This window comes from Cetorhinus maximus, chromosome 30, assembly GCF_964194155.1.
Source record: "Cetorhinus maximus chromosome 30, sCetMax3.hap1.1, whole genome shotgun sequence".
Lineage (NCBI taxonomy): Eukaryota > Metazoa > Chordata > Chondrichthyes > Lamniformes > Cetorhinidae > Cetorhinus > Cetorhinus maximus.
The window spans coordinates 3,468,535-3,492,861 of NC_135908.1; the positions used below are offsets into that span (position 1 = coordinate 3,468,535).

At 44.9% G+C, this 24,327-nt stretch overlaps 1 protein-coding gene across 2 annotated transcripts in view; it reads right to left on the reverse strand.

Annotated features, from left to right (window-relative positions):
- The window catches only part of LOC144669975 (collagen and calcium-binding EGF domain-containing protein 1-like), a 160,381-nt gene extending 139,395 nt beyond the window's left edge, over nucleotides 1–20,986 (reverse strand). For both annotated transcript variants that reach the window (XM_078532274.1, XM_078532275.1), the window contains exons 1-2: nucleotides 20,876–20,986; nucleotides 19,926–20,006 (exon numbers count right to left, since the gene is read on the reverse strand). In XM_078532274.1, coding sequence (XP_078388400.1) covers nucleotides 19,926–20,006; nucleotides 20,876–20,967 — 173 coding nt within the window. In that variant the 5' untranslated portion in view covers nucleotides 20,968–20,986. The remainder of the gene's footprint in view (nucleotides 1–19,925; nucleotides 20,007–20,875) is intronic.
- Nucleotides 20,987–24,327: the final 3,341 nt, after the last annotated feature.

Consider the following 24,327-nt stretch of genomic DNA (forward strand, 5'->3'; position numbering starts at 1 on the left):
AGACTCTGCTTCCACCATCTTTTCATGAAGAGAGTTCCAAAGATTGTAACAACTCGCTGTGTTAAAAAAAAATCTCTTTATCTCTGCTCTGGAGTTCTTTTGCCAATTATGCCAAATTTCTGCCAACATAAACAGTTTCACCTTATTCACTCTATCTAAAGTATTTATTATTGTGAACAGCTCTATTGAATATCCTCTTGACCTTCTCTGCTCTAAGGAGAACAATCCCAGCTTCTCCAGTCTCTCTACGAAAAACTATTTCCTCTCGTGAGAATCCAGAACAACAGGCCTTAAAATTAGAGTCAGTCGGTGCTGGGGTGATGTCTGGATGCATTTCTTCACATAAAGGGTAGTGGAATTCTTGAGCACTGTCCCTTAAAAAGATGTTGAGGCTGGAGGTTAGTTGAAAATCTCAAAACTCAGTTTAATAGATTTTTCTTAGGGTATTTAAAATTACAGATCCAAGGTGGGTGGATGCAGTTAAAATACAATTCAGCCATGATCTAACTGAATGGCTCTAACTGGAGCAGGCTCGAGGAGCTGAATGGCCTCTTCTTGGCCCTATAATTCCCTATTTTGGTGGGTGTGTTTGTGTGTGTGCGTGTGTGTGTGTGTGTGAAATATGTGTGTTAAATTGATGGGAGCAAACAATGGGGGACAATAGGAGAATTTTATTTAAATAGCGAGTTGCTATGTTCTGGAATGCACCTCCTGAAACTGTGGTGAAAGCATATTCAATAATAACTTTTAAAAGGGAATTGGATAAATATTTGGAAAGGAACAAAGTTGCTGGGCTATGGAGGAAAGAGGGGGAGTGGAACTAATTGGATATGTCTTTCAAAGAGTCAGTATCAATGTGATGGAATGAATGGCCTCCTTCTGAGATGTATGATACTATAATATGTCTACGAAATTTCAAGGCCTAAAATGAAAGAGTCAGTGATGGATTTCCAGTGACCGGGTTGAGTGGGACCTACAAAATCTGCTGCATGAATAGAAACTCAAGCTTCTTTCGAAAAGCCTCAACTGCATTTACTAGCTGATCCTCCATGGCATTGCTCCTAGTTAGTTCAGTGTCTAGAACATTGTTGCCAAATTAGAGTTGAGATTAACCTGGCCTGTCACTTTAAGGCTATTGATCAAGAACTCCTTTCTTTGGTTGGCCGGTGGGGCGGGAGGGGTGGGTGCTGGGGGGAGGGAGTGATCTAAATAGGGATGTCCTGAGCTCAGTTTGAGGCAACTTGATGAGGGGAGTTTCTGTCCATTAGCAGCTGCTCTGACCTCTGCCTTGAGAAAAGGTTATTAAGGTTAGAAAATACAATGAGAGATGACTGGCTTTCTTTTTTTTTATTGGTAATATCTTCGGCAGTGTGAAAAGTGGCAACACCACTTAACAAATCTTCCCACAGCTCCTTGCAGCAAAGGGCATCAAATCGGGGAGAAATTGCAGGAGATAAATGAAGGCGTAATCTGAGAGGGTTTGAGAGAAGAATTGGGTGGAATATTGGTGAAGAGCCAGGAAGGCAAGAGGTTCATTGTCCAATATATCAAAGGAAACGTTACTCAAGAATTTTCAGTCACTACATGTCCCACAAACCAGCTGCCTCCTTAAGAAAAAGTGACTCAACTTTGTTAAACTATAGCTGTTGCAAGCCATATTTGATGCCCCTCAAGGGTAGAGATGTTTTCATGCATGACAGAAGTTGTCTACAGAGTTTCTCATCTGAGATCATATTTAGGCTTCAAGGTACAACGTTAAGATTCTTGTAATTGCGTTGCCTTATTTTTACTGGACTAGAGAACATGACCATTACCTGGAACAATGCCTTTGGGTCCAAGTAATTCCCATTTCACCCAGCTGAGTTAACCATTCTGTAGCTGAATTTTGTTCAAGGCATTGTGCTTTCTGTGTTCCCAAAGTTAATCTTGCTCTGTTTCAACCCAAACCACATTTATGTCATTCAAATCATTAGCTTGGTGCTTTCTGTTGTGGATACGCTTGCAGGTGAGATTTACAAACTTGGGGGCCAGGATTTTTCCTATGGTGGGCGAGCTGGGCGGGAGCGGGCGCGGAGCCAATCGCCACCCGCAATCGGCTCTGCGCCACCATTTTACGCGGGCGGGCCAATTAAGGCCCGCCCAGCGTAATACGCAGCCGGTAGCGCTCAGCATTTCCTATGCAGGCAGGGGGAGGAGGGAGAGTCAGGGCCAGTGCTCTTTCACGCATGCGCACGGAACAGCACAGCAACCTCCGAGGCACAGAGCTGCCTCAGGGATGGATATTAAAATAATTAAAGAATTGGATTAAAAATGTATTTAAACATATCCCCTCGTGTGACTGCGTCACTTGAGTGGGGACATGTTTTTGTATCTATGGAAATGTATTTATTTATTTAATAAAAGCTTCAAGAAACCTCATCCCACTCGTGGATGAGGTTTCCTGAAAAACACAAAGGCCGCTTGGGCTTTCTGCCTACCCGCCAACCTTAAGGTTGGACGTGCGGCGTTCTCAAGTGGCTCAATTGATTTCTTAATGGCCTCAATCGGCTGTTTACATTTCGGCTGGCATGCAGCCGACTGGCGTACGCTCGCCCAACGAAAAATCGCCATGACATCAGGACGCACGCCCGACGTCATCATGCGTCATTTTACCCGTCGATGTGTCGGGCCTACCCCCGTTCACTGACAGGAAGATTCTGTCCATGGTTTTTGAAACAGGACAAGTCCTACAAATGCCTTTGGACGCCTGCCATTTTACCCATTTATCATTCCAACGGGTCAGTACAACTCCACTTGGGTACCTCTGATTTGCTGCATTGGAGACCTACACAACCTTTCAGAAACGCTAAGCAAAACTCCTGGCTATAAAAGCATTGGCTTTCAAATGACTTTTTCTCATGGACCCTAAAGGTTCCACAACAGAGTTTGGGATGTCAACAGATTTCCACATTTCTCGGTATTTGTTCACTGACTACTGCTAATCATATATCATTTGGGGGTTAATTATATTCAGGTACCAATTCAGGTTAATTGGGGACTCACTTGTGTACACAGGGGCAGACCGGAAAGAGGGGTGTTTCATTGGAGATGCATGATATGCAATGTGTGTCTCTATAAATAAAAGCTTATAAGTGTATAAAGGCTAGGCTTCAGTGTTCTATCTTTGGTGCCTGGGTAGCTGCATCTAGCAACTAGAACATGAATGTTCAATCAGCCCGTGCTTGCAAAACTCAGAAGATAATGTCTAACGTTACATGTGATTCCGCAATAGGGCAGCACTTGTTGAACAATTCAAGTGTGCTAAGAATTACACTAGCAACCAATCTAAGGTTATCCATCAGGCTTGCAATGTGACTCACTTATGCTTGCTAGAAGCTACACATATTCATGCAAAGGGACCTTTCCTCTGCAGGCAAAAGGAACATGTTCAGGCATGGTGCCTTTTTTTTGCTTTAGCAAACACATGGGGGACAGTAGTTCCCAGGTGCATTCTTTGTGGCAATGCCTCGACCAGAGTCGACTTGCCAACCAATTGTTTTTCTCATGCAGTATAAATTGTTGCTCCCTTTGAAATTTGGCATTCTTGTGTCTGTCCTGAAAAGTGCAAGATAAAAACAACTTCAACAGTACATCTTTTTTTTCTGCAAGCGACATGAATTCTATTTCTGTTTCCCAGTGAAAATGTTTGTTATGAGTATGACGTTGCTGCCCTTATATAAATACTGTGCCTATAAGAGCAGGTCAGAGGCTGGGAATTCTGTGGAAAGTAACTCAGCTCCTGACTCCCTAAATCCTGAACCTATCTACAAAGCACAAGTGAGGAGTGTGATGGAATATTCTCCACTTGCCTGGATGAGTGCAGCTCCCACAACACTCAAGAAGCTCAACAGCACCCAAGACAAAGCAGCCCGCTTGAGTGGCACCCCCATCCCCCACCTTAAATTTTCACTCTCTCCACCACCAGCGCACAGCGGCAGCAGTGTGTATACCATCTACAAGATGCACTGCAGCAACTCCCCACCTGCTCCTTTGACAGCACCTTCCAAACCTGCACCCACTACCACCTAGAAGGACAAGGGCAGCAGATGCATGGGAAGATGCAGAGTTGGTGGTATAGTGATAATGTCACTGGACTAGTAATCCAGAATCCCAAACTGATGCTCTGGGGACATGGGTTCAAATCCCACCACGGCAGCTGGTGGAATTTAAATTCAATTCATTCATAAATCTGGAATTGAAAGCTAGTCTCAGTAATGGTGATCATGAAACTATCAATGATTGTTGTAAAAATCCATCTGGATCACTAATGTCCTTGAGTGAAAATCTGCCATCTTTATCCGGTCTGGCATGTGACACCAGACCCACATCTCTTAAGTACCTTCTGTAAAGGCCACTCAGTTCAAGGGAAATTAGGGATGGGCAGCAAATACTGGCATTTCCAGTGATGCCCACATCTGATGAAATCCCATGAAAGAAGCACCACTGCTTGCAAGTTCCCCTCCAAGTCACACACCATCTTGGCTTGGAACTTCACTGTCTCAGAGTCAAAATCCTGGGACTCCCTCCCTAACATCGCTGTCGGTGTGCCTCGCCCAGTGGTTCTGAAGGTGGCTCACCAATGCCTTCTCAAAGTCAATTAGGGATGGGCAACAAACGCTGGCCCAAGCCAGCGACACTCAACATCCCACGAACGATTAAAGAAAAAAACTGGCACTGTCTTTTTCAAAGTCAGCGTTCCCCTTAACTGTGGCAACATTTATAGGAGGCTCCATCACACAGATATGCTCGAAACCCACCGCTACAAAGAGATGAGAGAAAAAGCTACCCAAGCCCAGTGAAAACAGAAATGCACACCAGGTCTATTTAAATTCAAAAGATGTTACCTGGGTAGGACCTTTCATTTAAACTAACCCTGTTGAAGATGTCCCACCTGAAATGCTGGCTCCTGCAAACTGATTTGTGATTTAGCTGCTAGCCCTGTCCTTCATCCTTAAGTGGAATATTGGTTGCGTTGTAACACTGCCATCTGATATGCAGTGCTTTCATATAATGCACCTCAATATATCTTCCACCTTCAGGTACCATGCCTTAAGCTGCCAGACCTGCTGAGTTTTTCCAGGTAATTCTGTTTTTGTTTTGGATTTCCAGCATCCGCAGTAGCTTTTAGCTTTTTGTTTTTATGCCCTAAGAGGGCATTGGTGAGCATGGACTTCCATTGGATTGGTCCATGATTACGCTTGGCAAAGTACTGCAGTGGTTTTGCCGTTGCCTTCTGCAGTACGGCTGACCGGGAAACTCTCCCGTCTTTACCGCCTGTCTTCAGGTGCATTGGAAGAATTTACAGGCTGATAAGCAACTTGTTTGGCGCTGTTGTGAACAACATCTCCTGTGATCATCAAGTCCTGAAGTGGGACTCGAACCCAGAGCTTCAGGCCCCAGAGGTAGGGAACGCAAGATCTCCCTCCTCAATATATCGGACTGTTAAAATATATGACATGTTCTGAATAGGGAATTATATCTGTTTCCTCCACTAGGGAAACACCCATAAACAATGGGTACTATGTTCAAAATATTGTGCTGTTTTAGGGAGTGCTGCAGTGAGGTGTATACCTGTCATCTGTCATTCAGATAAGACGTATAAACTGAGGCCCCATCTACATTCTTAGATGGGTGTAAAAAATTACACATCAGTATTCAGTTAAAAGCAAGGGGCGTTTTTCCTCTTAAGCTGGCCGATATTTATCCCTCAAACGACATCTCTGAAAAACCAGATTATCTAGTCATTATCACATTGCCATTTGTGTGAACTTGCTGTGTGCAAATTGGCTGCTCAATTTCTTGCATTACAACAGGGACAACATTTCCAACGCACTTTACAATCAGTGAAGTATTTCGGACTTGCTGAGGTCATGAAATGTGCTATATAAATGAAGCCTTTTTGTATGTAGTAGCATTGTTATACTGCAGGTGCATGTGCTTGTTTGAGCACATGTGGTGATCAATACTGAGGGATATTATTGGCTCTGCATTGCTCTCTAACCATGCTGTTCTGTACCTGATACTGCAGTTTTTGTGTCAACATGAATCTGATAATGACACCAGTACAAAATCCGTAATATATTTGATTTCTGAGACCATATTGTGCATGATTTATCTTTGAAAGACGTTAAGTAATGCTGCTATTACAGAGCAGATGGTAACTAAGATATTGTCTATTGTGGACTGATAAAGGTCATCTCCCATTGTTAGCAAAATTGTTCGCAACCAAGTCTAATGGTGCATTTTGCTCTGAGATTTTTATGGGTCATCAGACACTGAAAATGTGAACATGTTTAAACATGTGTATTATTAAAAATAAGGCAGTCAATTCCTGTTTAGTTGCTGTGTCTTTTGAGTCAACATTTACCGCTCCTATGTCAACATTTCCCACTCAATTTTACTATGTACACTGTCACAATGCAGTTGTAGGCTCTGGACACTAGGTGACTCTGTGGAGTAAGTTTCTGAAGTCTCTCTTCAAATTGTACCATTTTACAGAAATGTTGTATTGATTTGCTGTGAGCAGTGACCAGGCTAACAAATTAAAAGTACCCTTCATCCTCATCCCAAACTCATTCCTTACAGCTGATTACAATATGTCTATACATATTGTGCTTTCATAAGTATATAGATGGTAAACATAATGGCCTGGATCTTCCACAAAGCAGCAACCACTGTCAAATAGCCGCTCCACTTGGACTTTTCAATGCCCCGAAGGTGCTCCACGTTTCTGGCCAGATCTTCCGAGCCCGGTTTTTTCAGAAATACAGAGCGTACAGTCCCACGAGGATATGCATCGTGGCACCGTAGTGTTAGAGGGAGACGAGCCATGCCTCCCTTTTACAGCACTTGCTGCCGTTGGGTAAGTTTAAATGTCCAGTGTAACTGTTAGTGAGTGGGTGAGTGAGTGAATGGGCAGGGTGGTTGGGTGGTAGGTGGGTAAGGTCAGTTGGTAAGGAGGTAAAGTGGCAGGTGGGTAGGGGCGGGTAGAGTGGCAGGCAGCTGAGGTGAGTGGGTGGGTCAGAGGGGTAGTCGGTCAGGTCTGGTCGGGGGTTAGCATGGCCAAGCGGTTAGTCAACTTGGGTTGGGGACAGTCGGAGGGTGGTCCGGTTTTTGTGTGATCGGGAGGGATAGTCAGGTCAGATCGGGGGTGGGGTGGGGGGGATAGTCGGGTCAGGTTGGGTCAATCAGATTGGGGATCAGTTTTACCATTACCCAGGAGTTAGACTAGGATTTTTCTGTCTAACATTCCCTGGGTAACTATCCAGGTAAGTAACGTGGAACTGTCCAAAGTGTCTGACTCTTAACACGGAGGTTCTCAGGGTGCAGGGGAATTGCCCATCAGGAGTTCAAACATCCTGGCAATTCACACAGAGGTCAGCGTGTTGGGACCTCCATGGGTTCCTGATGTGCATCTAGCGTCGTACGTCCAGTCTCCAATAATCCAAAGACTGGAAATTCTGGGCCAATGTCTTCTACCCTAAATGCTAGCTGAACATAACCCACCACTTAGAGAATTTATAAAGACTTGTATTTATATTGTGTCTTATATTTCTCAGAAGCATCTCAAAACCTCATATCCAATGAATTATTTTGAATTGCAGTGGCTATCATGTGAGCAGATAAAGTAGCCATTTGTAAATGGCAAGATCCCACAATTGAGATGAATGATTAGTTAACTTGTCATTTTTTTGGTGATGTTCATCGAGGGAGACCTTTCAAATTATGTCACAGCATCTTTAGCATCTACCAGACCAGGGACCAGTTGCCTCAGTTTATCCTCCAACAATGCAGCATTGCCTTTGTACTGCACAGGAGTGTCAGACAACGCTCTACATTTAAGTCCTGGATTACAGGTTGAACCTACTCAAAGATAAGGTTGTTACTAATTGAGCCAAACTCAATGTCACCAACAATAACCACTTGTATTTGTATAGCACCTTTAACATGGCAAAACATCCTAAGGTGCAACAAGAACATTGTTGACCAAATTTTGGCACCTTGTCATGTAAGGAGATATTAAGACAGGAGTGTCTTCAATGAGGAGAGATAGAGAGATGAAGAGGCTTAGAGAGGGAATACCAGAGGTTAGGGCTGAGGTAGCCAAAGGCATGTCTACCAAAAATTTGGCACAGAAAATTGCAAATGCACAAAAGGGCAGAATTGGAGGAACACAGAGCTCATGGAGCAGTGTAGGGATGGAGAAGGTCGTCGAGATGGAGGGGTGAGGGCACGGAGGGATTTGAACATTAGGCTGGAGCCTTTAAATTCATTGCATTGCTCACTTCGGAGCCAATGTAGGTCAGCGCGTACAGGAATAACTGGTGCAAGTTCCAATACAGGCAACAGACTTTTGGATGAACTGAAGTGTATGGAATTTACATCATTCCAGTTGTAAGTCTACTCTGTTTTTATTAATCATCAAGTGCTTCAGGTTATAGACAGTTTAATATGTAAATCTGGGAAACTTCTCAAAATATACTTGATCTAATTCCAGTCACTTCAAGCCCTTAGCCGCTGTAGGAAAGCTTTCGATTCTATTTTGACATTTTTGACTTTCCCAGTTCTAATTTCCAAACTCGTACATGGTACGGAGTTGCATCCTGGCGGGATGTAACTGGAACAGTTACCATTTCAATCAGTGTATTGCATTCCTGGAACTTGGAAACAAAGGACTGAGAACCTTAAACCTCTTCCCTAATGCCAGTGGGAAGCCTTGACCTCTTGAATGTATTTAACTAATTAGTCTGATCTTTGCCAAACTGACCTCCTGATGCTGGTTTATTTTCCCTGAATCAAGTGATCATAATCCTGAATGATTACATATGACGACCTTGCTCCACAGGCCAGTGAATTAAGGATCTTTGCGAGGAGATTAGGAGGTTTTATTTTCATTGATGGATTCCAAAGATAATGTCAGCAGACCGGAGATTTAATTGGAGCCATCAGCTTCCCCCTCTGGCAGCTGTTGTTTCTAAGTAAACGGTGGGAGAAGTATTCAGATTCCTTCCTGTCATCTGAGCAACCATCACTGTATTAGAAATAGTGTTAAATAAGTTTCCTGTTAGATAGCTTTGCCACCAACTCTCACTGATGCCAATTTTATTTAATAGGTAAATTTAAGCAACAGGTGAAGCTAGCTGTTTCCCGCTGCTACTATGCAGTAGCAACCTGAGTGGCATTCACTACTAACAGGATGCTGCCGTCAAGTCAAAAAGACATTCTGCCTATCACACAAATGAGTCTTGTGGTATATGAATTTCAGTGCCAGTGTGATGGTAGGTATGTAGGCCGTACGTCCCTAAGACTGACAGATCATATCAAATAGCACGTCCCATTCGTTGTTCACAACGGGCAAGATACAGACTACAACCAACCAGCCTGTGCTTGCAAAACTCAAAACACAAGTATCCAACATTAGTTGTGATTCTGTGATTGGACAACATTTGCTAAATAATCCTCAGTGTGCTAAGAATTATGCTGCATTTGTTGTCTATCCCTAAAAGCCCCTTGAGGGCAGTTAAAAGTCAAGCACTTTGCAATTAAGACAGGAGTGTGTTTAATGAGGAGAGACAGAGAGATGAAGAGGCCTAGAGAGGGAATACCAGAGGTTAGGGCTGAGGCAGCCAAAGGCATGTCTACCAAAAATTTGGCGCAGAAAATTGCAAATGTACAAAAGGGCAGAATTGGAGGAACACAGAGCTCATGGAGCAGTGTAGGGATGGAGAAGGTCGTCGAGATGGAGGGGTGAGGGCACGGAGGGATTTGAACATTTAAATTCATTGCATTGCTCACTTCGGAGCCAATGTAGGTCAGCGCGTACAGGAATAACTGGTGCAAGTTCCAATACAGGCAACAGGCTTTTGGATGAACTGAAGTGTATGGAATTTACATCATTCCAGTTGTAAGTCTACTCTGTTTTTATTAATCATCAGGTTATATACAGTTTAATGTGTAAATCTGGGAAACTTCTCAAAATATACTTGATCTAATTCCAGTCACTTCAAGCCCTTAGCTGCTGTAGGAAAGCTTTTGATTCTATTTTCTATGGGTCTGGAGTCACATGTAGGCCAGACCAGGTAAGGATGGCAGATTTCCTTCCTTAAAGGCATAAGTGAATCAAATTGGTTTTTACAACAATTGATGATGGCTTCATGGTCATTGACACTAGCTTTCATTCCAGATTTTTAAAAATTAATTAATTGAATTTAAATTCCACCCGCTACTGCGATGGAAGTCGTGTCACCAGAGCACCAACCTAGGCCTCTGGATTTCTAGTCTGGTGACATTACCACTACACCACCATCTCCTCCCCAGGAGAGCTCTTGTTAGCCTTAGTACCCAGGCTCAGAAGAGAAAAAGCAGCAAATGTTCCTAATCCTCATTTTGACCCTCGCTGCAAAATGTCTAACTGTGGACCTTAAGTAAAAGTAGGAAAAATGGCTGTGAGGCATCCCATAGTTCTACAGGTTGCCAGTGCTCAGGGTCTGGGCTTAAAGATTATTTGTGAAACTCTATCCCAGCGACAGTTACCACCTCAGAAAGAGAACATTGGACAAAAGAGAGTTAAATGGTGTTTCAGCGCATTACATCATGACAGCATGTGGGCTCGTATCCCTTGCCAAATGAGTTGGCTCGTCAGTATCTCTGAGTCAGAAGAAGATTGTGGTTTCAAGCCCCTCAGCAGACCTTGAGTGTTAGGGTTGAGGCTGACATTTTCATACGTTACTGCGGGAGTGTTGCTCATCACTGGGGACATCTGTCAGGCACAACGCCAAACCAAATGAGGGTACACAGTAATATAGTGATTATGTTACTGAACTAGTAATCCAGAGGCCTGGATTAATGATCGGAGGCACACGTCCAGATCCCACCACAGCAGCTTGGAAATTTAAATAAATATATTTGGATTTTTAGAAAAAAACGAGTATCAGTAACAGTGACAATGGATTGTTGTCAAAAACCTCTTTCATTCACCAATGTCCTTCCGGGAAGGAAATCTGCCATCCTTACCCGGTCTGGCCTCCGTGTGGTAAACCTCCTCTTGCACCTTCTCGAGGACGCTGTGTTTTTTATCTGAGCAAACTCATTGGAGGGCCCTTGCTTCCAGGGATTTGGGCACGGATGTTAAGTGTGCCCTGCTGGATTAATTTGCAAGCGCTCTTGGCGAACCGGCTTCAGCTCCTGAAGTCCCAGTGTGGGCTCCCAGCGCTGACCACTCAGTCAGGAGCTCAAATCTGCTGCTCGGGTACCCGGAGCAGAAAGTTCCCATTCACCGGCCAACGTTCCCTCACCGTGACCGGCACTGAAACGAAGCGAGAAAAGGACCAATGTAAAGGAGCATGAAGTGTGCTTCATCTCCTGATGGAAAAATATTTAAAGGGAAAGGGTAAGCACATTTTAAAACTGGGCACAAAAGAATTTTGATTCCAATTCAATGAAAAGGAGAAGGAAGCATTTACATTTATATAGCGCCTTTCATGGCCTGGAGAAGCTCCAAAGTGTTTTACAGCCAGTGAAATACTTTTGTAAAACAGGAGACAATGGCAGCCCAACTAGCGCACAGCACGCTCCCACAAACAGCAACCTGACCAAATCTTTTAGTAATGTTTGTACAGGAATAAATGTTGGCCAGGACACTGAGGAGAGCTCACCTGCTCTTCTTCCAAAAGTGACTTGGGATCTTTTTACACCTACTCGACAGGCCTTCATGTTGCATCTCAAAGATGGCAACTCTGACAGTGCAGCACTCCATCAGCACTGCATTCAAGTGTCAGCCTAGATTTTGTACTCAATTCTCCAAGATAGGACATGGACCCACACCATCTGACTCAAGAAGCAAGAGTGCTACCCGCTGGGAAGGTTATGTGTAGCACGAGCAGGAGTAAGTTCTGACAACACCAGTGAACACACTATTACTGATAGATCTGCACTGGTAAACTGACATTGTACAAGAGAATTAATGTATGGCACTTAGCAAATTATATCAGTGGGCACAACTGAAGATCTGCATACAATATAGGTTCTCAAACCAAAGTATGGTCCACAGATGGAATCCCCAGGATCATTGGACTCAAGTCTGTCTGTCATCAAGTCGCTGAATTTTCTTGTACCAGCACTTTGCTCCTGTTGCTGTAGTGTACACTAATATATAAAAAATACTTCTCTGCCTGATTTACTGTCATCTGGAAGTCAGAATACAGGGACCCCAAGAGCATCTTAATATAATGCAAGAAATTGCCTGGGAATTCAGCAGGAGGTTCCCCTCGCAGGAATGCTTGAAAGACACTGCTATAAAAGGCAAGTGTAATTAATGAATGGCAGCCCTATAGAACTAGTGAAACGGAAAGTAAAGGAAATCCACAGAGTGCGGCCTCATTAAGAATTGGCATTTGTCCAACCGTTACAACATAAACAGGAGTCAGTTTTACACTGGAATTGTTCTCCTTCGTAGAATTACACTGAATTTACAGCGCAGGCTGAAGCCATTCAGCTCAACTGGCCCATCTATGCTGGTGTTTATGCTCCATGAAAGCCTTCTCCCACTTTACTTCATCTAACCCTTCTTCAGTCATTGTTACACACAGCACAGAGCATCTTTTACAGTATTTTAGTACTGTAAAAGCAAGCAAGAAGCCATGCTGAGAGATTTGAATAATAAATGGATAATTCCCCAACGATACTAAGTTATTCATGTCGGGTGTTGCTGTTCTTTTTAAGCATTCCTTCCCTCTAGTTTTACAATGTGCCTGACTTGTTTGAAGTCTGTTTCTGTTCTCATCAGCTGCTTGACTGGCCAGCACTACCAAGTAATTCCATTTAACATCATCAGAAAGGTGTAATTCCTCTCTGCTCAATCCGCAAATTCGTACAGTCAGATGATTCGTGACAAGGATATAATAATGTTGTAATCTCCAACAGATTATCATGGATTAAGGTTCCACTACTTCAGTTTTAAAAATGGTGAAAGATTAGTGTGGCAATAGGAAAAGGAGCAACTCTGCAGAGCATCAGTGAATGAATCAATAGTTATAAAACAGCACCAATAAAGTAACTGGGTGCCAGAAAGTTCATTTACAAACATCCACGACAAAGAGAGAAAAGACTTCCATTTTTACCACGCCTTTCACAATCTCAGGATGTTCCAAATTACAGGCAATGAAGTACCTTTGAAGCATAGCCATTGTTGTAATGTAGGAAATGCTGCAGACAATTTGCACACGGCAAATGCCCACAAACAGCAATGAGATAATGGCCGGGATTTTACGGCCCTGTCGCAGGTGGGACCCGCCGTGGGTGAGGTGGCGCCCCAGCCAGAAGCCCATCGACTTGCGGCGGGACCGGAAGATCGTGGCGGCGGCGGGCGGGTGCGGGAAATCCCGCCCAATGTGCTTCTTCGCTGATAAATATTGGCCAGGGCTGGAGGAGAACTCCCCTGCTCTCCATCAGGGCGGTGCCGTAGAATCTTTTACATCCCTGAGAGTGCAGACGAGGCCTCGGTTTAACATCTCAACTGGAAGACAGCACTTCGTCAATATTAGATCGGAAGCGTCAGCCTGAATTTGTGCTTAAGTCTCTGGAATGGAACTCGAGCCCACAACCTTCTGAGTCAGAGGCCGGAGTGCCACCCACTGAGCAGAGGTCAGCACGTCATGCATATGGCGAGCAGCCATTGACTCTGTTCCTCTGTCCCTGGATGCTGCCTGACCTGTTGAGTGCTTCCAGATCTCCTGTTACTATTTCAGATTTCCAGCATTCGCAATATTTTCCTTTGGATTTGGTTTGGAGTTTGAAGTTGCATCATATGGACAAAGCCGGAGCATTTCCCAACTTTAATCTTCAGCAGTGGGGTTAGCTGGATTACCTCTGATGACGGCTATCTTTAAATGTCTTTAAGTTTGATGAGCAAACTTGCTGACGTGAGCAGTTTTCAACTTCCATGTCGAGTCATTATACCAATTTTCCGTTGGCAGGCTATGCCAGTTTGCTATGCCACTGATCCCACTGCTCCCAGAATAATGTCAGTGCTTCCCACGAGAAAGCATACAGTCACTTTATAATGGAACCAACCCCTGCATAAAACGGTCCATTATAAATGGTTTGCACTGTACAGTGAGATTAAGAGCTGCCAGAGATCACAGTATATTACATCAAGTATAATAATTACCTGTAAGTGAATTGCAGGGGCAGTAATACAACTAAGGAATTCAGTTAATATGATTTGTCAAAAAAGCAAGCCCCAAGCAGTTAACAATCCTCATCCGAATCCCAACATGATTACTAGTTTAAATGCACTACCAGCTATTTGTTCAGAGTTAGTGCACATACAAGAGAGTGGATTGTTTTCAATGTGATTTCCTTTTAGTGTAGTGCAGACTGAACTCCTATTCTTTGATCTGGGGATTATCTGATACTGTTCAGCATTGTTACTCGGTTTTCTCAAAAACCTAGAAACAGGTCTTTAAAATGTTCCTTCAGCCGCACTGTAGGGGTCTCCCTTAAGAGAGTTTCAGCGAGGTAGATTTTGGAATTCTCATTTTCGTTTTTGACTATCTTCTACCAACTGGGTCTGAAGAAATCATTTTGAACATTATGCTCAGATGAAGTTAGATGGTAGAAATGCAAGATGGTGAATTAAAAGTAGCATTGTACAACATATTGGTTTAAATGTTTTATTCCCCTATACTGTGCATAAGGAATATCCAGACCAGACTATTCTCTCTTGAGCTGGTCCTAATGAATTATACTGACAAAATAATCTTCTTGCACACCATTCTGCGCCCTGTATCATTCCAGTGATAAACTCAGGACTCCACAGCACCCTCTCTTATTCTACTTGTTATCCTGGTCATACAAACTGTGCAGCCACTTACCTTCCTGAATCTTTTACTCCTCCGCCATACTATTCATTTCTAAACCCAAGCTTCGCGCCACCTCCTGATTTACCGAGTCTGTTTTTTCTACTAGTTCCAGACTTGTGATGAGCTGCTCAGCGAGCCTTGACCCTTCATCCGGTTTGGCAAGCAGAATAACCTCATATAGCCGTCAGTGAATTACATGATGCTAATCTCGAGAGCTTCAATATTCAGGCAACTTGAGTTTGTTCACTGCACCCTGATGTAGGAAAAGTCATTGTTGGCAGCCCGTATTATTTACACAGTCCAAATATTCTTGACAAATGCCACTAATGGTGGCTAAGTTAGCCTGTTTCTGGAATACTCCCAAAACCATTAATGCAATCAAAGATCTCACAGAATATTAGTTGCATACATTAGCAGCCCCCCCAAGATTGCAAGAATCCACTCCCAGCGCAGAGTCTATTCTTGATTTACATGGCTGCAAAATACGGAGTGATTCCATACCTGAGCCTCCAATTCAGCTGTGGCTCAGTAGGTAGCATTCCTATCTCTGATGCAGAAGATTGGGAGATTGGGGGTTCAAGCCCCACTGCAGAGACTTGAGCAGATAGTCTAAGATGACCCAGTCCAGTACTGAGGGAATGCTGCACTGTCAGAGATGCTGTATTTCAGATGAAATGTTAAATCAAGGCCACAGCAGCCCTCTCAACTGGATTTTAAAAAATGCCATGACAATATCTCAAAGAGAAGCAGGGGACTACTTCCTTGTGTCTTGGTCTATTTTAGTCACGTTGGTTGAGAGACATTCTGATCATTAATTACAATGGGAGGTCTTGTGGTACAGTGGTAACGTTCCTCCCTCTGGCCCACAAGCTCCGGGTTCAAGTCCAACTTCAGGAATTGATGGCTGTGGAAAGTGCATTCACAATGTGGTCAAACCAGGTTGATTATCAGCCTGTAAATCCTACCTATATGCCTGACGATGGGTGGTAAAGAGCAGGGGAGTTTCCTGGTCAGCCATACTTCAGAAGGAAATAGCAAACCACTGCAGCACTTTGCCAAGCATAATAATGGACCAATCCAGTGAAAGTCCATGGTCACCAAGGCCACTTGGGCATGGTACCCGAAGGAGGAGGATCATTATCACATTGCTATTTTTGGGAGCTTGTCCTGCACAAATTGGCTGCTGTATTTCCTACGTTCCAGCAGTGACTACACTGCAAAAGTACTTTATTGGCTATAAAGTTCTTTGGAACATCCAGAGATCACGAAAAGCACTGAAATGCAGGTCTTTCTTTCTAATTTTCATTGAACAGGACTCAGCACCGAGAGCAGCTTCTGTTTCCTATGGTACCAGATTGTTGAAAGGATTGCACACCACTTCCCTACCTTTCACAGCAGGAGTTGTAATACATATTACTCTAGATAAATCAAAAGTCCCAGAATTGTATTTCTGGTAATTCAAATTTTTAGTGCTAAAAAAAAAAGGCAACCTTCAGAAACTCAGGAGGAGACTGTTCTCCTGAAATAATAATGTGATTTGTTCAACTCAGTTATAATGCTCCTGTGTTACATGACACTGCAGCTTTTCATAGAATGAAACCCATAGAATTGTTCGCCTCATTTCCCCTCTGGTTCTTTTGCCAATTATCTTAAAACTTTTAATGACTGAAATTCACAAAGAAAGCTAATAAGACAATCATCTGACTTCTTCCAAAGCCTTTGAGCTGTTTAATTCCCTTCCTGGACAGCGGTAATAATCCCAGTGTTAGCAAGTCCAGTTGCTTTCCAATACTAATGCAATAGCTGTCTACAACAGTAAAGTGCCTGGAGCTGGGAGATAACCTAGTCACCCCTGGATAAGGAGATAGCAAAAGGAGCTTTATCTCCCAATCAGAATATTTGGGCCTTACAAAACAAAACCCAGTGCACATTGGCGAACTCATGACACAGAAGCATCACTGCTGTAAATGACAGGCAACTCTTGCACAGAGGCATTGCGACATATCAATGTTATTTACAGCTTCTTGGTAACGTTCTGTAGTGAGGCATGTAGAGCTGAGGCTACAATGAGCTGGGTGAAGTCTAGAGCAAAATTTAATGTTTGAAGGATAAAAATTTGCAAGTGTATGTGGGGAGAGCAAAGGAGTGGGACGAATTAGATACCCAGTCGTCACAGGCATAATGGTTGAATGGCCTCCTTCTCTGCAGTCACTACTCGATGATTCTATCTAGTAAATGTCACCATTTTTACATCTTAAAGGTTTTGCTGAAAAAAGAGACATGTCAAAGCTTTTCGCCTTGCACTCATCAGGACACTCGCAAGAATACCAATGTAAGGGGGGGAAACAACAATTTATACTCTATGTGAAGAGAGTGCTGATTGTTTGGCAAGTGTATTGCCATGAAGAATGCACCATTGATGGTGACTGACAGTTAACTGCCAAGCACTGTTTGAAATTTAAACCAGGCAGCTTGACCCTGATTGCTCAGCAATACTCAAGTTCTGTACTATTAAAAGGTTTTGTGAAATATCTTTTCCTAAACCAAAAAACAAATACTTACTAGCATCAATTGTCATTAGCTATGTAAGGTGAACAATTCCCTTGTAATGGTAACCAGATGTACTTTTATGACCACTACTTTCTCCCTCAAGAGACTCTTATCTGGATTCCAGATAATCTTATTTGGATTCCAGGAGAATGACACTCAGACAGCGATCCCTATCCCCCATGTTTCAGTATCCCTGATAATCTTCACCAGTATTACTCCTGTTGGAGATCAGTGCAGGGTAGGCCCACGAGGGTGGGGGGGGAGGTGTAATGGGGAGGTCACCCCATCATGCTACAAGCAGTTTCAGCCTGAGAAGCTAATGCAGGGGCAGCATTTGGAAGAGGAAGAAGCAATTAAACTTTGCACTCATCTCAGCAAATGTCAGTCTTACATCGTTGGCAACTTCACCAGTTCAGCCCAAAGTCAGGGAAGTAGCAGGAGCTGGGAGTCAATTCTAGGTGGGAACATGTTGCAAAGTTGGATCAACACAAGCACATAGATATACAGAAGCCATTTACTGCTCAAGAACAAGTCAAGCCTAATCTGGCAGCAAATTGCAAAACCCATTCAAATCTGGTTTTGCAATACCATGAGAAGCCGTCATATTTGTATTTACTGTGGATGCCCCTCCCTCAAGGCTTTGAAACGTCGCCTAGCTTTGCTGAATGTTCCAGATTGTTTTCATCAGCACACCAGACTGCCTGGTGGCTAAATGTTCACAGGTATTTTGTAGAATTGCCATTCCTCTCTAAATTCCCTTCAAAGCATGAGCATTATTATCATAAGTCAGAAGAGTTAAAAGCACATAGCCCTGTGAAAGTAGTTGGCCAAAATTATTCACAGTTGGTTGGACATTCAATAATTACAAATGAGGATTAAGGAATAAAATGTCCCTCCTGTTGATCAATCTGTCTCGCTCATTTCCTAAACGGGACAGGGAGGAGAGACTTGTTAAAACTAAATTTTATGTGTACCAACCTTCATTTTCATTTTGTGGAAAAGTTGGACCCATAACTGGATACTCACACGTACGATACAGTATAGATCATATGTCTGTGCGCACTTCTCGGGTCAACTTCACATGATTCCTATATTTATAACGGAAACTGCCTCTGTTAAACGTCACACTGCAATTGGACCCTTCTGGCACTGCTGCACCTTGATTTTCCCAGCAACTCAAGAGTGGGCAGCAGAGAAACGGAGGCTTCAAAACTGTTAAGCTGATGACTGCACTTGCGATGGATTCTCCTGTGCAACGTCATGGGTGATTGACCGGTATTAATAATGTATTTGCACAATGTGAATTAGCAGTGACAGTGCAGCTATATCAATGGGGCAGTTACTGCGCAGAGAGCTATAGTGTGTGATGTGCAGCGGGCAGAAACAAGTCATACTGCATGGCTTCCATGTCACATTCACCCAGCAACAACAGGTCACAATCTGCAAGCCCCTTAGCCGTGTCAGCTGTGGTTCAGCAGGTAGACTCTCACCTTTGTGTCAGAAGATTGTGGGTTCAGGTTCCACCCTTCAGAACTGGTGTTCCGAAAAAGAGTCACATTGGACGTGAAACCTTAACTCTGTTTTTCTCTCTCCACAGATGCTGCCAGACCTGAGTTTTTTTTTCCAGCACTTTCTGTTTTATTTCAGATCTCTAGCATCTGCAGCATTTTGCTTTTATTAACAAATCACTAAAACAGATTATCTGGTCATACATCACATTGCTGTTTGTGGGAGCTTGCTGTGTGCAAATCGGTTGCTGCATTGCAACAGTGACTCCATTTCTAAAGCATTTCATTGGCTCTAGAACCTTATGGGATGCTCTGAGGTTGATAAAGGCACTATATAAATGCAAGTTCTTTCTTTTAATGGGGAGAGATGGTAATGTGCGTCTCCACTTTCATTGAAAATTAAGCTATACAAATCCCTGGGGTTGTCCCAACTTTTTAAACCGTGGCTTTGTAGAGCTACTCACAACAAACACCCAGTATGAGATTCGGTGCCTGGTTTTGAAACGGGAGACAGTCACGTTGGCTGGGATAAGCCCCAAGCTGCATCAGGGATCGTTTCAGGAAAGTTTGGATGGTCCCACAAAGCGGTTTGCATTGAGGATCAATCCTAGAATCAGAAAATACTGGAAATACTCAACAGCTCAGGCAGCATCTGTGGAGAGAGTTCAGACGTGGGACTGAAACGGCTTCTCCCTCCTCGCTGAGCGCTTCCCGCGTTTCGGGTTTCCTGCCCCCCACCCCGCCTGAGACATTTTGCTTTTGTGAATGTGTCACTCCTGTTGCTGTTTCCAGACCACAGGCCACGTTCTGTGTAACCATCATATCGCAGGTTCTGTTCCCCTTCATTCATCTGTGGCCCAGATGGGCACTGGACTCTTGCCGGGGATACACAGGGTCCTCAGTTAATAGTGACCCCCACCCCGCCAAACAAAAAAAAAACACATTTTTAACGTCAAGTTCCCCTTACCTTAAACACGTGGATGTCTCCCCAGTAGCTTTTGTGCATTGATACTCCAAAGTGACCACATGATTCTCAGCACATGCTTCGCTAATTGAAATAATATGAAAACATTAGACGATACACACACACACTGACTGTCAGGACTGAATCACACTCAGCACTCGTTTTGGTTTCAAAGCGAGCCTCATTGTTTTAGCGGAGCTCTTTTTGGAGCGCCCTGGGACATTTTTAGTGCCTTTATGGGGGCCATATCAACACAAGTCGTTGCTGGAGACACTTGTCAGAAATTGACGATTGCCCTGCGGTCGGAAAAATAAAAAATAAGATGCAATACTTTGCAAAGCATTACAAGCCCATTTTAAGTGCGCAAAATAATAGCAGACGCTTGGCAGGGGAGAACGTTTCTCCAAGAGACATTCAGAAACCACCCCCCACCCAAACCGCCCTGAGATATTCAGAACTAAGTCTAACAAGCGACTTTCGCACTTTTGTTGGGGGATACAACCTGAGAGGATGGAGTTCAGAGTCTGTTTCCCTGTAACTTTTTTTTTTGAACTGGCGAAAATGGTCATTAGCGAACAGAAAATAGTGCAGGCGTTGCTGAGTACCAGTCCATGCCTAACACTGAGCGTCCATGTAGAAAGTCTCGCTGCCTCCGATCACTCCAGGAGGGACACTGAGCACCGAAAAATTTTGGGCAAAGCTCCTCGTGGACTCTCTCCCCCCTGTCTAACCGCCCCTCAATGCGCTTTGGCATGAACCGGTGAGATATATAAAGCGATTTTTTTTTTGTTTTAAAAGCAACAATGCAAATCTTTTCGTCTTAACTGAAAAAAACATCAGCGATCCCGTTAACCTTTGGCTCCTGTCCCTCTCCTGTCGCACTTCTTTAAAAAACATATTCCGTGCCCCGACTGTTAAGAGCGGCCGTGTGGACTACACGGATTAACCCTTACCTTTCCAGCTCCGCTTTCAAGGCAGAAGACGGACAAGTTGATGACAGCAGGGTGAAGGCGACAATCATCCCAATTTGCTCTCCAAAATTCATGTCTCTCTGGCAGATTGAACAGAAGAGGTGGGGTGGGGAGTGACACTCTGTGAGTGTGTGAATCCTTCCAATTCCTGATTTCCTGTTGGATTGGTTCGGAGCTGTTGTTGGAGTGGGTGGGGGGGGTTTATTCTTGACGGTGTGTGTGGGGGGGGTGTGGGAGGAGGGTTGGTGGCTTGGGAGAGGAGGAGGGAGGGGGGTTGGGGGGGGTGGTGGAGAGTTAGGTTCCTACAACTCACGCAAGCCTCATCTCTCTCTCCCCCCTCCCCTCCCTCTTCCTCCTCCTCTCGCAAGACGGGGCAACGTGGAAGAGTGACGGGGGAGGGAGGGAGGTCTGGCCGGGAGTCTTGGCTCAGTCTCCCAGTCCCAGGAAACAAACGTCCTGAAGCTGACGAGTTCGCAAGTCTTCCAACCACCCGCCCGACAGAAAACAAACAGAAAAAGCAACTTCACCCCACACACACACACACCTTGACTCAGTTTCACCAGGTGTAATTGACGCGTCATAACTGAACCCACCCACCAAACAAAAAAAATGATAAAGGTTCTTGCTCGAAACCCTTGGCAGACAGAATTATCCCACCCAGGCATTGATAACATCAGATCTGGAGTGAAACTAGATGGTGGTGATTGGGGTGGGGGGGGGAGGAATCCGCAAGAGTTGAATACAACCCAGGATAGGGCACCACAGGAACAGAATGCACCCTCCGTTCAGGGGGTGGGGTGGGGAGAATACCTGGAGAGCCGGAGATTGCAGTTGGGTCAATAATTATTTCCTCAGGGAACTGGCAGTGAAAGAGGCGTTAGTGGGGAGAATTCACCAGCAAGAAACAAGGTGGCCTGAATATTTTCAACTCCCCACCTCCCCTCCCTCGAGATCTGAGCGAATCAACTTCAGCTCCTCCCGACTGGCTCCAGCAAAAAATGTCACATCCCTTAAAACCCAGACCCAGGTCAATACTTCGCCAATGGACCAACCCCCACACTGCTCCATACCAATTGGTACCCCGAATCCATCAGAGATTTTATCAAGCTTGTTTTAAGACCCCCTCGCCCTCCCCCGCCCCGCGACAAACACAAATCCCACTGTTACACGCAGACCCTTGGCCGCAGGTCAAGGGGCGGGAGAGCAATGATGCCAAAAACAAGGACGTGCATTTACATAGCGCTTTTCACCCACTGGGCCTCTCAAGTACTCTTTGCAGTGTTGTAATGTAGGAAGTGCAGCAGCCAATTTGTGCACAGCAAGCTCCCACAAACAGCAATGTGATAATGACCCAGATGATCTGTTTTTTTATAAAAACAAAAAGCTAAAAGCCACTGCGGATGCTGGAAATCCAAAACAAAACAAAAACAGAATTACCTGGAAAAACTCAGCAAGTCTGGTCCAGACTGGCTGAGTTTTTCCAGGTAATTCTGTTTTTGATCTTTTTTTTGTTCTGTTCATTGCCAGATAAATACTAGCCAAGACACCAGGGATAACCAAATACGGCAGATGCTGGAAATATGAAATATGAACAGAAAACTTTAGGAAAAAACTCTGACAGCACCTGTGGAGAGAGAAACAGAGTCAGACCTGCTGGGTTTTTCCAGCATTTTCTGTTTTTATTACACCAGGGATAACTCCCCTGCCCTTCTTCAAAACAATGGCATGGGATCTTTTACATCCACCTGAGAGAGCACACAGAGGCCTTGGTTTAACATCTCATCAGAAAGATGACATCTCGGACAGTGCAGCACTCCCTCAATACGGCACTGCACTGGGAGCGCCTCAAGACTCTGGGGTGGAACTTAGATTCACAATCTCCAGACTGAGGAGTGAAACTGCCGGTCACTGCGCCATATCTAGCACCTCATAACCAAGATTCATAGTGTAATTGCACACCCCGTGTTCACTGATTGAACACTTGTAATGCTTATGGTACAACTGCCTCACAACAACATGATTGACTTCCAAATGGTCAACCAAAGCGGCCGAATGTAATAATTATAAAACATTTCAAAACGGAATATTTTCAGCTTGTTCTGCCATCAGTTACACTTTGGCCCAGATCTTCCAGTCTCTGGACCGTCAGAGACCAGACATACCTGGTAGATGATCTATAGGACATCTCGGAAGTCCTGCTGCAGTGATTCCGTGGCAGTTATCTGGGCAGTGTGAATTTCCAATGGGCAATCCCCCTGCTCCCCAGGACCCTCTGAAAAGGGTTCCAACTTGGAGACCTTGGACTATTCCAACTTACTTATCCAGATAGTTACCCAGGAAATGTTAGACACTGTCAGTGTCAGTGCCCCTGATCACTCACACTGATTCCACTGACTGCCCCTCAACCCCCCGACCACCCCGAACCCACACATTCCCTCCAACCCAGACTAACTAGCCCCATCACCCAACTAACCCCCGAAACCTCCTCACTCCTCCTGGCCCTCCCGAGTCCTCGCTGACCTGACCCCACCACCTGACTCCTCACCACCCCCACCCCCGTTCCCTGACAGACCCCAACCTGACTATCTTCCACCATCCAACTCCCCCAATCCAGGCTGACTGCCCCCACCACCCAAACAGCCCCTAAACCCCCCTCACTGCCCCTGACACTCCCAACTCCCCCTGACCAGACCTGAACTGACCCCACCACCTGACCAACCTCCTGACACCCCCGGCAGCCCCCCTGACCTGACTACCCCTCCCTCACTACCCGACTCCCCCAACCTGACCTGACCCCATGCCACCATCTGACTCCCCACTGACCCCCTGACTTCCCCAAACCCAATCTGACTAGCCCCTGACCTGACAACCACTCCCAACCCAACTACTCCTGACCCACCTACTGCTCTCACCCATCAACCATCCTACCCACCTGCCACCCCTACTACCCCACCCACCTGCCGTCGTGCCACTCTACCCACCTCTCACCCTCTCCACTTGCCCACTCTTTCCCCCTTACACACTTATCTTCTCCCCACAGCTTTTCAAAGCTAATGCCGTAAAAAAGGGGCATGGCTCATCTCCCCTCCCCCCCACCCCCGACAATCCAATGCTGCGAGGAAACAGCCCCATTTCAGATCAGCTCCGCCTTCCTAGGGAAGCTGGGATCGGAAGTCTCGGCCACGGCGGAGAAAAGTCGGAGCGGAGCTGCAATCCGATGGTGATTGCTGCTCCTGGGAAGATTGGGCCCCTGCAGGCGTGTTTGAGGTTGGAGGGGGCTCATAAAATCCAATGGCCAGAATCTTCCAGCCCCACTCCCCTTCGCACTCCACCCCCCTCCCCACAGCGTGGCGGGAGGGGGGGGCCGGCGAGTTGTTGAAATCTCCATTCCCATCGGCGGACCGGCTGGCGGGAGGGGCTGGAAAATTCCAGCT